This window comes from Aethina tumida, chromosome 3, assembly GCF_024364675.1.
Source record: "Aethina tumida isolate Nest 87 chromosome 3, icAetTumi1.1, whole genome shotgun sequence".
NCBI classification, from domain to species: Eukaryota; Metazoa; Arthropoda; class Insecta; order Coleoptera; family Nitidulidae; genus Aethina; species Aethina tumida.
The window spans coordinates 23322234-23333706 of NC_065437.1; the positions used below are offsets into that span (position 1 = coordinate 23322234).

Sequence of the window (11473 nt, forward strand, 5' to 3'; positions counted from 1 at the left end):
TACTCGTAATATTAGTATTATCAGTACTACTACTACTACCACTTTCAAGGTATCCATGTGTCGATATGTTTTATCAAATATCAGTAATTCCTTGCACATTTTATTTACATTTACAAATACTGATAGTTGATATGAATTTGTAGTTCTGTGCTATGTATATCCACTATGATCATTATTATTTTAGTGTTGGTATTTCAACATTCTACCAATTAAGTATTCATATTAATAAAACTGGTATAGCTTTATTATAAATTCTGACTTTTACAAGTGCCGATAATAAAGTAAGTCATATTTAATTATAGGACTCAAACCTATGATGAAACAACTAGTAATTGCTATAACGAAACACCGGAGACTGTCCTGCGACAAAAGAGTGATTTTTATATAATATACAACTACGTAAAACCGGATAGAACGGTGGACCGATGCAAAAATCTTACGTTGACGTGTCCAGGAGATTTCCGGTACATGGACAATTTAGCCTTACTGGCACACGTATGGCGGGGGCCGATAAGTGTGGCCCTTTATACTCCCGGACACGATTTCGACACAACCGTCAAATCCATTGCATATACAAGACAGTGCACCTATGTAGAAGTAAAACACCATGTTACCTTCCATTTGTTTTTTGAGGCAGCTCACACATTCGAAAACGTAAGTTTGTTTGTGTGATTCCGGCACTTAATGTTGTTTTTTATTCTTTAATTCAACGAAATATATTAAGGTTTTTTTATTATTTTATTTATTTGTACAAATCAGCAACTAATGAATAATATTCCAAACATAATATTTTGATTTCTACATGTTGTATAATTATATAAACATTATATTAACTAACCGGAAGATTTTAAATAATGCGCATGTAGCAAATTTTTGAACAGTTTAATTAATGTTAATTATGATCTACGACAAATGCGCGTGCGATGAGTCCAGTTAATGCTTTAAAAATCATACTTTTAAGTCTTGGACTTTTCATACTTGTGTCGCTACTGTCTTCTTCACTTCATCACAGAGATTTGGACAGTGATTATGAAGCTGGTCAATTATCGGCAATTAATAATCAGTTTCCAAAAATTCCTGGACCTACAGTCGACTGGCCTCGTCTTGAACAACGAAGTCAGTATTATGTTCTGCGCGATTACGTGAAGGCAAGTAAAGTATTCATGGAAAGTGTCACACTTTGTGCGCCTGGTGACATAAGATTTTTGGATAACATGGTCGTGCTTGCGCAAAGATGGTTCGCACCAATAAGTGTGGCTCTATACGCACCCGGAAACGACTTTTTTGCAACGTTAGAGGCAATAGCCTATTTGAGATCCTGTACTGTTCCGGAGATTAAGATATTCGTCAATTTTCACTTGTTTTTTGATTTTGATCACATTCCAAAGGTAAGTCCAAATTGTTCACTTATAGGTTTAAATTTTTGTTAAATCCTCTGGAGGGAATTTACTAATGATGAAAAACCTAGGGGACGAAACCATTGCTGGAGTTGTATGAGGACACATACGATTGCTCAAAGGGCCCGCCTTATAAGGATATAAAGGATGAAGATATGTACAAGTCGAAGAACAACCTGCTGTTCCCCATCAACGTGGCGCGGAACGTGGCTAGAGACGCAGCCCGTACCCACTTCATTTTCCCATCTGACATCGAGCTGTATCCGACGCCTAACTTTGTAAACAAATTTCTCGACTTCGTTCAAACTCACGGTGAACTGTTTATTGAAGGACAGCGTAATGTGTTCGTGCTGCCCGTTTTCGAGATGAAGGAGGGCTATGACATACCCTCAAACAAGACGCAGCTTCAAACTATGATTAAGAACAAGACTGCGTTTCTCTTCCACAAAAACATCTGTGCTTCATGTCATAAGGTTGTTGATGGAAACAGGTGAGTAAAGTCATATTTATGACGCCGTTTCATGAAAATATATATTTTTTAAATATTGCAGATGGATCACAGAGCCTGAAACGGAAGGTTTGAATGTATTTTCGGTGGGGAAAAGACAAGGGACTCAAGTTATGTGGGAACCTTTCTATGTGTGTACGCACAAAGAACCTTTATTCGACGAAAGGATGTCTTGGGAAGGACAAGCCAATAAAATGAGCATGGTACAAATTATTTAACTAACGGGTTTTTATGTATTTTATAATTCATTTTAAATTTCAGGCATATTCTCTCTGTTTACTAGATTATGACTTCATGGTATTGGACAACGCGTTTTTAGTGCACAAACCAGGAATTAAAGTAAAAAAAGTACAAAATTTAAAATACAAAAATGTTACAGACAAAAGCACGAAACTACTCAAATATCACGCTAGTGTGGAGTTGAAAAAAATCTATGGAAATAATCCGAAATGTAGAATAATGTAATTGAATTTATTAAACAATTATATCTTATAATGTATGATATGATGTACTTATTACATCACATTTTTTTTACTTTATAATACTTTTTTACAAAATATTAATAAGGTTACAACAAAAATATCACAAAGTAATATTTTTTAATGTTAACTCTTAAACTGTCATATATCCTTGACAACTGGTCTTAAAATAAAAACTATGACAGTATAATATTTCTTTATCAATCAGTTATTTCGGCGATTTCGCGGTTTCGTTTTAAGGGGGATATTTAACAAAATTATGATGAGTAAAAAGAAACTCGCAATTCCAATGAGAAAGCCATTATCCGAAGAGGAAAAGGCTTATGAAAAAGCTCTTCAAGATGAAGATGAGCTTAAAAGGTAAGTTTATTATAAAGAATTTCAATTTACATTGTACTATAAAAAGAGCTTGAGCCACTCGAATTATTTTCAAAGTATTTGGAAGCAAGTAATATTTTTGACCAGTTGTCGTCATTTTTGGTATCATCACTCTTTTGTGAAATAATTTTAAGCAAAAAGTACAAATATAGATTAATTACATTTCAGTTTGAAAACCACCGCTATTGTTTTGGAAAGAAAAAGATGTGCTATGAGCATGTTACGTCCCATAACACATATCAAACTAAAGAATGTGCTGAAAAAAGAAAGCCAGAATGTGAACACTGCTCTTAAAGTAATTAATAGCGCCGTCAAAAGAAATGAGTTCTTCCGAATTTTGGACGAATTGAGAAAAATGTTAAGTCAATATGATGACTACAAAAGGAAAATAAAAGTCATAAGAGACTATCTCGCAGAACTGGAAAACCAAATCTACTTAAAGGTATAATTGATTATTGTTCTTATTGTTTGTTAGTTTTTTCCCTTAGGAACGGGAGGTTTTGGAATTGAAATCGCGACAACTAACAGACCGACAGCACTTTGAAAAAAACATTAGAGCGAAACGTACTCTAGAGAATTTAGAGAAAAAACTAGACGTTCAATATAAACAATTTGGAATGATATGCACTGAAAACAAAATGTTACGACAAACTATAACCGATCTAATATGCTTAAGAACAAGGTAAATGTAAAAATAATCACTAAGCGTAATAAGTAGCAAATATAATTTTATTTTACCTTAGGTTTAACCAAAATTGGCAAAGTCTGATCAAGAAAATAGTTAAAGGTAAACATTTCATGCTTGATCTAATTAGACAAGCAAAGAATACCTTCGAAGAACGAGAAGAATGGGTGATAAAATTGAGAATATTGCGTCAAAAAGCTAATAGAGATATGATGATTCATAATTCGCAAATGCGTCAATTGGATTGTAGGGCAGATAATAACAAAAAACTGCACACATTCCTTACTCTGAAGAGCACCAGGAGAGCAATAACTGAAATAGAAAACAGATTGTGGAAGCGGAAACAAGAAAGGGTCAAGGAATTGGAAGATACAGTTTGTATGTAGTACCTAAATTGATTGTATAATATTTCTGATATATTTGCAGGTGACACATTATCATAGCATATTAAACGAGATATCAGAATTTAAAGGCGAAAGAAGTATCCAAGACGTATCAAAAATGTACATCGAACAGGAATTTAGAAATTTTTCCATGTTCATGCGCATAGTGGATGTTAATACTCACATAGAAGAATTATGTGAAGAGGTCAATAAAAACTACGAAAAAATAAATGAAAACAAAGAAATTATTTTCGCGATATATAAGAAGCAAATAAAAACTATAAGTGACCTAAGAAAAAAACTTGCGCAACAGGAAAATGACACGAATGCTGCAATAAGGCAACACAAAGATGTTGAAAATTATCTCGAAAAAATATTCCAATCACTTGGAAGACTATTCAAAATATGCAACTGTGATGAAGAAGAGGCCCAGCTTCCGTTAGAAGCACCCAACAAAATTACTCATTTCAATGCTATGTCCTATGTTAGAGTTTTGGAAAAAACAATACATCACTACATACAACATCACTTAATAGAAACCCTCCCAAAGGTCTCTACTGTAAGTCAGTTGAAAAGTAGCCCCAAAATTAAGACCATAGAAAGTATCATAAAGGCAGATCCTTGTCCTGTTTGTATGGAACGTAAATATGTGACCGATTTGGTATTGTGTGCACAACGAGTGTGGACCAAAGAAGAAATCAAAGAGTATTTTGCGGACGATTTCAAAAAGCCTGCGCTCTTTCATCGGCAATCGAAATGCAATTTGTCGCACTTTTAAAATTTTCAATAAGAAAATAATCACAATTAAATTTTATTTATTAAATATATATATAGTAAATTTGTAAAGATTTTCTCTTAGTACACGTATCACAGGAAAACTTAATGAAACGTGACACAACGGCACAAAATTCAAATTTCAAAATTAAAGTTGCTTTAATTTATGTTTATATTAATTTATATAATAAAAATAATATATAATAACATAACGTAATAATACCATATAATAAGATTTTATAGAAAAAGAATATAAATAGATTTCTTAATATTATTTTAAAAGCTTAAATTAAATAAAATAGTTATCGGTTATTTTAATGAGGGGATTTTAACGAGTGTCGATGTCGAGAAAATTCACAATCATGGACATTTAAAAAAAATAGGTGATATCGTAAATGTTATCTGAACAATGAACATAAATTAATGCGATTAAAGCCACCAAAAACAATTATTATTCTTCCGGGCCATTGTAAACGAGTTTATAACCATTTAATAATTTTCTAATTTTTAATTCAGAAAAAATCAAAAATTTTTGGGTTACAGAAAATCATAGCTGTATCTTTCTGTTGCGAAATTTCGTAACACCAACGTGAATCAATCGGTGAAGGAGTGTTCGCGAATTTACTACAGGCGAAACAACCTGTTTATTTGTCCGAAAGTGTACGTCGATGCGTCTTCTATTTGTGGCGCTTGTTGTTCACACTTGTACACAATGGCAAGTTAATCAAATTTTTTAATGTGTTGAAAGTTTTCATGTTCACCATTTTTGAGTTTTGATTTAAAACGCTTAACTACAATGTACTAGCTAAATATCGGCAAGGCGGTCAAGGTCAATTTAAAAATGAGCGACTCGTCCGATTGTACGACGTTCAGTCAAGATGAAAGAATCGGTAAGAAATATTAATAAGAAGTACCTGAATTATTTTAAAATCTTACTGAAGTACATTATAGTAACCACTCTGTTCCAAAAATCTAGTAAATACCGTCCCCATCTTCTATTGTGTTTAGTCCAGATGTGACGATAGATCCAATGTCCAATGAATTATTAAGAATTTTTGAAATAATTGTGTTTAAAAAGACAATTATTGTTGAGACGACATTATTACTAATACACTTACAATATAACATATGTGAATCTTATTTATTTTAACTTTAATATACAGAGTGACCCATTCGAAAGCAGTACATCCCCATAAAATTTATATTTTGTGTCTAAATTTGACAAACTTTTTTTGTAATTGTAAAGCATGAATATATGTCAAATGTCAAAATATCACGTTTTTTGGTCCAAATTTAAAAAAAAAAACATTTAGAGATTTAATTTATTCTTGTTAAGGATGAAAAAATCGAAAATAGTTGTAGTCCTTATCTGTTATCAGCTGTCCGATTAAATAGTTTCGTTCTGGACTTAATTGAAATTATTTAAAAACATTTAATAAATGATAATTTATTTTAATTATCTGTGCCTTCTCCTGACTAATTAATTTGAATTTATTTAATTATAAATTATTAACAGTATTATTATTCAGTAAAGGTCATACATTTATAGTAGAAACCACGGTTTTTCTTGTTTTCGTATATCTCCTCCACGTTGGCTTTAATTTCAGTTGAAGTTTAGATTGGATCCTCTTTTACATCCAAGTTATCCAGTCATCGATTTTCTTTCAAAATTTTCGAATTCAGACAATTTTTTTCTGGCTATCATTTGCTCAGTTTATTTAAATATTTCAATCAGATGACGATGAACTTATTTAGCCGTAAATTCTTAACCATCTCTTTTGTTTCTCCTGGTCTTGGTAACGCTGAACTATAGTTTTTCTTACAGTTTCACTTCGACCAATGATTAAATAATTATAATACACAAAAAGCGCTAGCAAATAATAGATTTAAATTTACTGGGAGCAATGAAAGGCCGTAAAATAGAAAGTAACTATAATTATGCCCATTGAAAAATAAAAGTACGTAGTAAGTTTAAAATTAGATACTATAGGTACTGACACTGGTTTTAGAAAATTAATTATTAAAATCAAAAACGTAAATTTAAATATATAATATAAAGAAATTTGAATTTACTTGAATTAATTAACACTTCATTATCAATTAAATTATACTTTTTACCCTTAGGTAGGTTTACTAGTAGTATAAATATAAAAATATAAGTAATTAAAAAAATATATATTATTAGGATTTTAATTTAAAAACGTAGATAATTTTGAAAGAATCATCATCACCTGACCGATCAATAGGAGGATCGATGACGGACTGATTAGATTTAAGACTTGCAGTGTGGAGACGTAATAATGATTCATCCCTTATGTACGATTGGTCAACACTGACTACATATTTTAAAATATATGATATTATATTAACAAATTAACATATTATTTTATAACTGTAAATATTACTACTTCATTTTACATGACGCTCAAGTAAAAATCATGTTATCCTAATGATAAATTGTAAATAATTTAAATAACAAAAATAATAATCTGAATGTAAAATGTTCAAAATATTTATGATGTTATATATACAATTTTGTAAATTTTTATTATCAATAAATATTTTAAATATATTTTAAGCAATGTAATGTAAAATGAAAAATGTTTAATTCTGTAAACTACTTCCTGATTCCTCTTTATATTTATAATTACGATTGCAATTAAAATACTAAGTTAATTTTTTTTCAGAACAATATCTCAACCAAGTCAAAGAGAATGAATTACGTATGAGGCAACTTCTGGAAGAAGAGCGCAAAAAATACTTTGAAAATTTGTCAAGACGTGTCAATGAGGCCACATTAGTCCCTGGATTAAAAATAATAAAACTGAATGAATTGAAAATAAAATTTTGTATTATTCCTTCCGAAATGACTGACTACGTGTCTAAAAAGGTTAAATTTTATATAGTTTTAAAGTATCTCTCCAGATACAAAAAATGGGTGATAAAGAAAGACAGTTTACCATTAAGTAAACAGAAAAAAGCAATTTACAAATCGGTCTATGATGAAGGAAAATTTTGCGTAACCGATAAGTATGTTTTGGATACAATATATCATATTCATGAATTAATGCAGAATTGGGCAGAACAGGAAAAAGCTTTTCGGTTAAATAAATGGGAAGTAAGTTCAATTTATGCAACATAGTTTACTCCAATTTTAAAATAATATTTTAGAGGTACAAAACTGGTCAACTTGACTGGAGATATTTGGATGCCGATGATGAAGAGATATTTTTAACTGAAGCTGAAAAGGAACAATTATACAATAGAAAGAGACAAATCCTTCGAAGAATGTTGCCTTCTAACTAAGTAACCCCTACTTAATAGTTAGTAAAATATTTATATGTATATATATATTTAAAGTTAATAATAATTGCAGTATTATGTTTATTACAAAAAGGGCTTTTACATATATATAATCAACAAGAAGGTAAATTATTAAATAAAACAAGGAGATATTTGCGTTAACATATTTTTTAAACCAAAGTAAAAAAATAAAATTATATTTCTGACATTTCAACATCATCAATGACCAAATCATCCAACATTTCTTCAAGAGTAACTCTTGGAACACTTGGGTCACACTCATCATTAGAATCTACAGGAATTATTTTATTTTTATCTTTGAATATATTTATGTTTTGTCTCAGAGCTGGATCTTCTTCCAAGTCATCCAAAAATTCATGGTAATCACTGCAAAAAAATTATTTATACATGAGTTTACAGGCTTTCATATTTTATTCTTACTTAGTGTCTCTGTCAACAGCCATTTCATCATCAGCCAAGTGTTTGAGTTTCCATAATCTTTGTTTTCTAATTGCAGATTTATCATAATATTTCTTTACCAAAATAACATCAGGTGTTTTACTTTTATCCAGTTTTTCAAAATTATCATCATTTATGTTACTGTCTTCAATGTTGTACCTAAATATTAGTCAATTAGTTTTCTTAAACAATACTAACTTAAGAAAACATACCCCAACACAGAATCCCCAGGTTTTAAAATATGACCTAGATGAGTTCTAGTATGGATTGTATTGTCATTAACTCCTAATTCACTAGCTCTTACAACCCAAATATCTGAAAGTACATGTTTGTTTGATATAGCACCTTGGCCAGGAAAGAAATTCCTGTCTTTGTCCATTATGGGTTCAATGTCCATAACTATGTACTCAACCAATTGTTTAGGGTTGCATATACATTGGAATGGATATCTCCAATATACTGTACTGCTTACTTCGGCAACTAAAACAAATAAAATTTGTAACAATTGTTATCATTACTTTTACTGTGAAATACAAACTTTGTGCAGTTGTTGGATCTATCAAATGTAGGGAGTTTGTGACACGGTACACCAAACAAATTGGTGATATGCCTCCTAAAGTTTGTGTAAGCTTTTTTGATAGGCACACAACACTGTCCTTAGAAACTGGGACAATTTCAACAGAATATGTAAACTTGTAATTATATACATTACTGTGTATATCATGTGAAATCAATTTTTTGGAATGCTGGTATTTACATGGCAAAACTGATGCCACGAAATCCACCATTTTCCTTGCATGTGCCTCTGTGGTATAAAAGAAATCCAATCCACCATGGATGGGCTTTATTCCCAATGTATTTTCATGGGCTTTGTGCTTTAGAATCAATTGTTCCAAGTAAAAGAAGGTCTTCTTGTTCTCAGCTCTTTGTCTAACTTGTACAAGTGCCCTCCAGAAATCTTTAGCTTCAGACCTGTGACACTCATCACACATTTGATGATTGATTACATATTCAACAACAAACACCTGTTGCAGAACTGCTCCCCCAACAACTTCACCATGAACAGTTAATTTAACCTGTAAAAAACTGTTAGTTTTGTTTTAAGAAAGTTTTGGAAGTGCAATACCTTGATACGTTTGGAATGGGGTTCAGTCCAAACAAAGGCAGCATCAATAAGCTTCACTCTGTTTAAACCTTTCAACTTCTTAAGGCACAGTGACAGCAATTCTCTGGATTCCAATGCACAGCTTACCCACTCAGCTGGTGGCTGTAAATACCTCTCACATCCTCGACAAAAGTGCAGAGTGGCCTGTTTTGGAATGCCTTCAGTAATATCGACCTGCGAACGAAGACAGGCCACACACATATTTGCCGGGTTGGGCTCTATTGGAATGCCACATTCGCAGCATAATCTGAAAGGGATATATTATTGAAATACACAATTCGTAGAAAACGAAAAGGTGTTTCCCACTTACATCCTGTTTTGCACCGGAGCTGCCGGTAAATCTGACATGTACTCCATTCTAAGTTTGTTAATGTTAACGTTAGTCTGCTGGAGAAATTATTTGGTCACTCACATGTGTCACGTTTGTTAACCTCTCGAATAAAAACATAACCTTAAAAAAGCGACGTTGGCAGATTTCCACCATTTTTGCACATTGAATACAAACCATCTATTTAATTTTTTTCATTTGCTTCAATAAATACTGTGTTAAATTTAAAATAACCTCAGAATACCTTATACAACTAAAGTAAACTTACCATTTAGTCCTTTCTAATTTTTTTGAAAGGTATTAATTACAATCAAATGTAAATTAAAAGTTACAATAATTAGATAAGATTTTTATTAGAATAAAATATAACAAAAATATGCAAATTATATTCATCACTGAGAATTATTAAAATTAAATAAAAGAAATAGAAAATAAATATTTGAGGATTAATTAATTTATTAAACTATTTTCGTGATTGTATTCACTATTATGACGCAGATAAGTCCAAGAGTATAATAAAATATATATAATATGAATTCAATGTTTAGGGTGTATAGCCCAGAAGACATTAATATGATAGTTAAAATATAGTTCTTTTATCTATTTATTGTACAGACATTGTAGATTAATATTTTTGAATTATTTCAGGTAGGCCACATTGAAATAATACTTTGGATAGGTTACTTTCTAAAAGAAAATATTTCATGAACCGTCTTGTATCTATTGCACCTTGAATCATTTAATTCTTTGTCCATATACAATATTTCCTATAAATGTAAAATACAATGTTTTTAGGAATTGTTTACTAATTATATTTAGAAAATCTGAAGAAAGATTCTTTTTCAGCTTTAAATAAATAAAGTGACATATTCTTACATTTCAATAGAAAATATTTCGTGAAGCCTTTTGTTTCTTTTGCGTATTTAAGCATTTACTTTTTATATTATATTAATATAAACGTAAAAATTGAAGTTTTCTATATTTTTATATTTAGTATGTATTTTAGGTAATGTAATAAGACATTTTTTTCAGCTGGAGTAAATATAAGCTATTTAATTTTTATACCTTAGATTGTTCAGTTGCGACATATTTTGAAAAGTCTGTAAAAATGTTTTTAGGAAATATATGATATATATATTATATATATGATATATATATTATAAATGTAAAAATTTATAGGCAATCTAATCAGACACTCTCTTTCGGCTTGAATAAATAATAATCTGTTCGCTTTATCTCTAAGAGATAAAGAAAGAATATTTCATGAAGCTTCTTGCATCTTTCACCGCTTGAAGCATTTATTTTTGACTGCATATTTAATTTTCTTGTAAAAATTGAAATTTACTGGAACTGAAATATAAGCATTCTTTTTCATAAAATACTGTATTCGTTTTATTTTTAACTGTCTACACTATGGACCTTAAAATGTTCAATTGAGATGTTTTAAGAAATTGTTTATATGTATTTAAAGATTTTTAGTCACATTCTTGACCTACAAATTCCTTTTTTGTTATAGTAGAGAATAATCATATTAATAAAAAAATTCTTTAAATTGATTAATTAATTTTCAGGAATACATAATTGACATATCATAAAAGTGTGTACAGTATAGAT

The 11473-nt window shown here is 30.4% G+C and overlaps 4 protein-coding genes across 5 annotated transcripts; 3 read left to right on the forward strand and 1 right to left on the reverse strand.

The window, feature by feature from the left end:
- The first annotated feature begins 248 nt into the window (after window positions 1-248).
- On the forward strand, window positions 249-2402 carry LOC109608620 (beta-1,4-glucuronyltransferase 1-like). 2 transcript variants are annotated; one of them, XM_049964606.1, is made up of 4 exons: window positions 249-654; window positions 1469-1887; window positions 1949-2108; window positions 2167-2402. In XM_049964606.1, exons 1-4 carry the CDS (start codon window positions 469-471, stop codon window positions 2368-2370), a joined length of 969 nt encoding a protein of 322 aa, XP_049820563.1. In that variant the 5' UTR covers window positions 249-468; the 3' UTR covers window positions 2371-2402. The 2 variants fall into 2 exon arrangements, with proteins under 2 accessions (XP_049820563.1, XP_049820562.1); XM_049964605.1 differs by lacking the exon at window positions 249-654 and adding an exon at window positions 863-1388.
- Window positions 2403-2585: 183 nt separating this feature from the next.
- Window positions 2586-4676, forward strand: LOC109608650 (outer dynein arm-docking complex subunit 1). Its single transcript, XM_020025157.2, has 5 exons — window positions 2586-2744; window positions 2931-3204; window positions 3251-3444; window positions 3506-3821; window positions 3874-4676. Exons 1-5 carry the CDS (start codon window positions 2644-2646, stop codon window positions 4606-4608), a joined length of 1620 nt encoding a protein of 539 aa, XP_019880716.1. The 5' UTR covers window positions 2586-2643; the 3' UTR covers window positions 4609-4676.
- Window positions 4677-5231: 555 nt separating this feature from the next.
- Window positions 5232-8015, forward strand: LOC109608637 (uncharacterized). Its single transcript, XM_049965008.1, has 3 exons — window positions 5232-5494; window positions 7292-7722; window positions 7776-8015. Exons 1-3 carry the CDS (start codon window positions 5446-5448, stop codon window positions 7908-7910), a joined length of 615 nt encoding a protein of 204 aa, XP_049820965.1. The 5' UTR covers window positions 5232-5445; the 3' UTR covers window positions 7911-8015.
- A 44-nt stretch (window positions 8016-8059) lies between these two features.
- LOC109608638 (60S ribosomal export protein NMD3) lies at window positions 8060-9971 on the reverse strand. The gene is made up of 6 exons (XM_049965007.1): window positions 9842-9971; window positions 9493-9778; window positions 8905-9442; window positions 8579-8846; window positions 8349-8525; window positions 8060-8294 (listed from the first exon to the last, which is right to left on the reverse strand). The coding sequence occupies exons 1-6, from the start codon at window positions 9886-9888 to the stop codon at window positions 8102-8104; spliced, it is 1509 nt and encodes a 502-aa protein (XP_049820964.1). The 5' UTR covers window positions 9889-9971; the 3' UTR covers window positions 8060-8101.
- Window positions 9972-11473: the final 1502 nt, after the last annotated feature.

Excerpts from the sequence above, each read along its gene's own strand:
- LOC109608637 (XM_049965008.1), top strand. The coding sequence starts at position 5,446 with ATGAGCGACTCGTCCGATTGTACGACGTTCAGTCAAGATGAAAGAATC. Across the intron at positions 5,495-7,291 it reads CAGTCAAGATGAAAGAATCG|AACAATATCTCAACCAAGTC; the intron begins GTAAGAAATATT and ends ATTTTTTTTCAG. Across the intron at positions 7,723-7,775 it reads TTCGGTTAAATAAATGGGAA|AGGTACAAAACTGGTCAACT; the intron begins GTAAGTTCAATT and ends ATAATATTTTAG.
- LOC109608620 (XM_049964605.1), top strand. The coding sequence starts at position 924 with ATGAGTCCAGTTAATGCTTTAAAAATCATACTTTTAAGTCTTGGACTT. Across the intron at positions 1,389-1,468 it reads ATTTTGATCACATTCCAAAG|GGGACGAAACCATTGCTGGA; the intron begins GTAAGTCCAAAT and ends TGAAAAACCTAG. Across the intron at positions 1,888-1,948 it reads AAGGTTGTTGATGGAAACAG|ATGGATCACAGAGCCTGAAA; the intron begins GTGAGTAAAGTC and ends TAAATATTGCAG.
- LOC109608638 (XM_049965007.1), bottom strand. The coding sequence starts at position 9,888 with ATGGAGTACATGTCAGATTTACCGGCAGCTCCGGTGCAAAACAGGAT. Across the intron at positions 9,779-9,841 it reads GCTCCGGTGCAAAACAGGAT|ATTATGCTGCGAATGTGGCA; the intron begins GTAAGTGGGAAA and ends TATCCCTTTCAG. Across the intron at positions 9,443-9,492 it reads CCCATTCCAAACGTATCAAG|GTTAAATTAACTGTTCATGG; the intron begins GTATTGCACTTC and ends AGTTTTTTACAG.
- LOC109608650 (XM_020025157.2), top strand. The coding sequence starts at position 2,644 with ATGATGAGTAAAAAGAAACTCGCAATTCCAATGAGAAAGCCATTATCC. Across the intron at positions 3,205-3,250 it reads AAAACCAAATCTACTTAAAG|GAACGGGAGGTTTTGGAATT; the intron begins GTATAATTGATT and ends TTTTTCCCTTAG. Across the intron at positions 3,822-3,873 it reads TCAAGGAATTGGAAGATACA|GTGACACATTATCATAGCAT; the intron begins GTTTGTATGTAG and ends ATATATTTGCAG.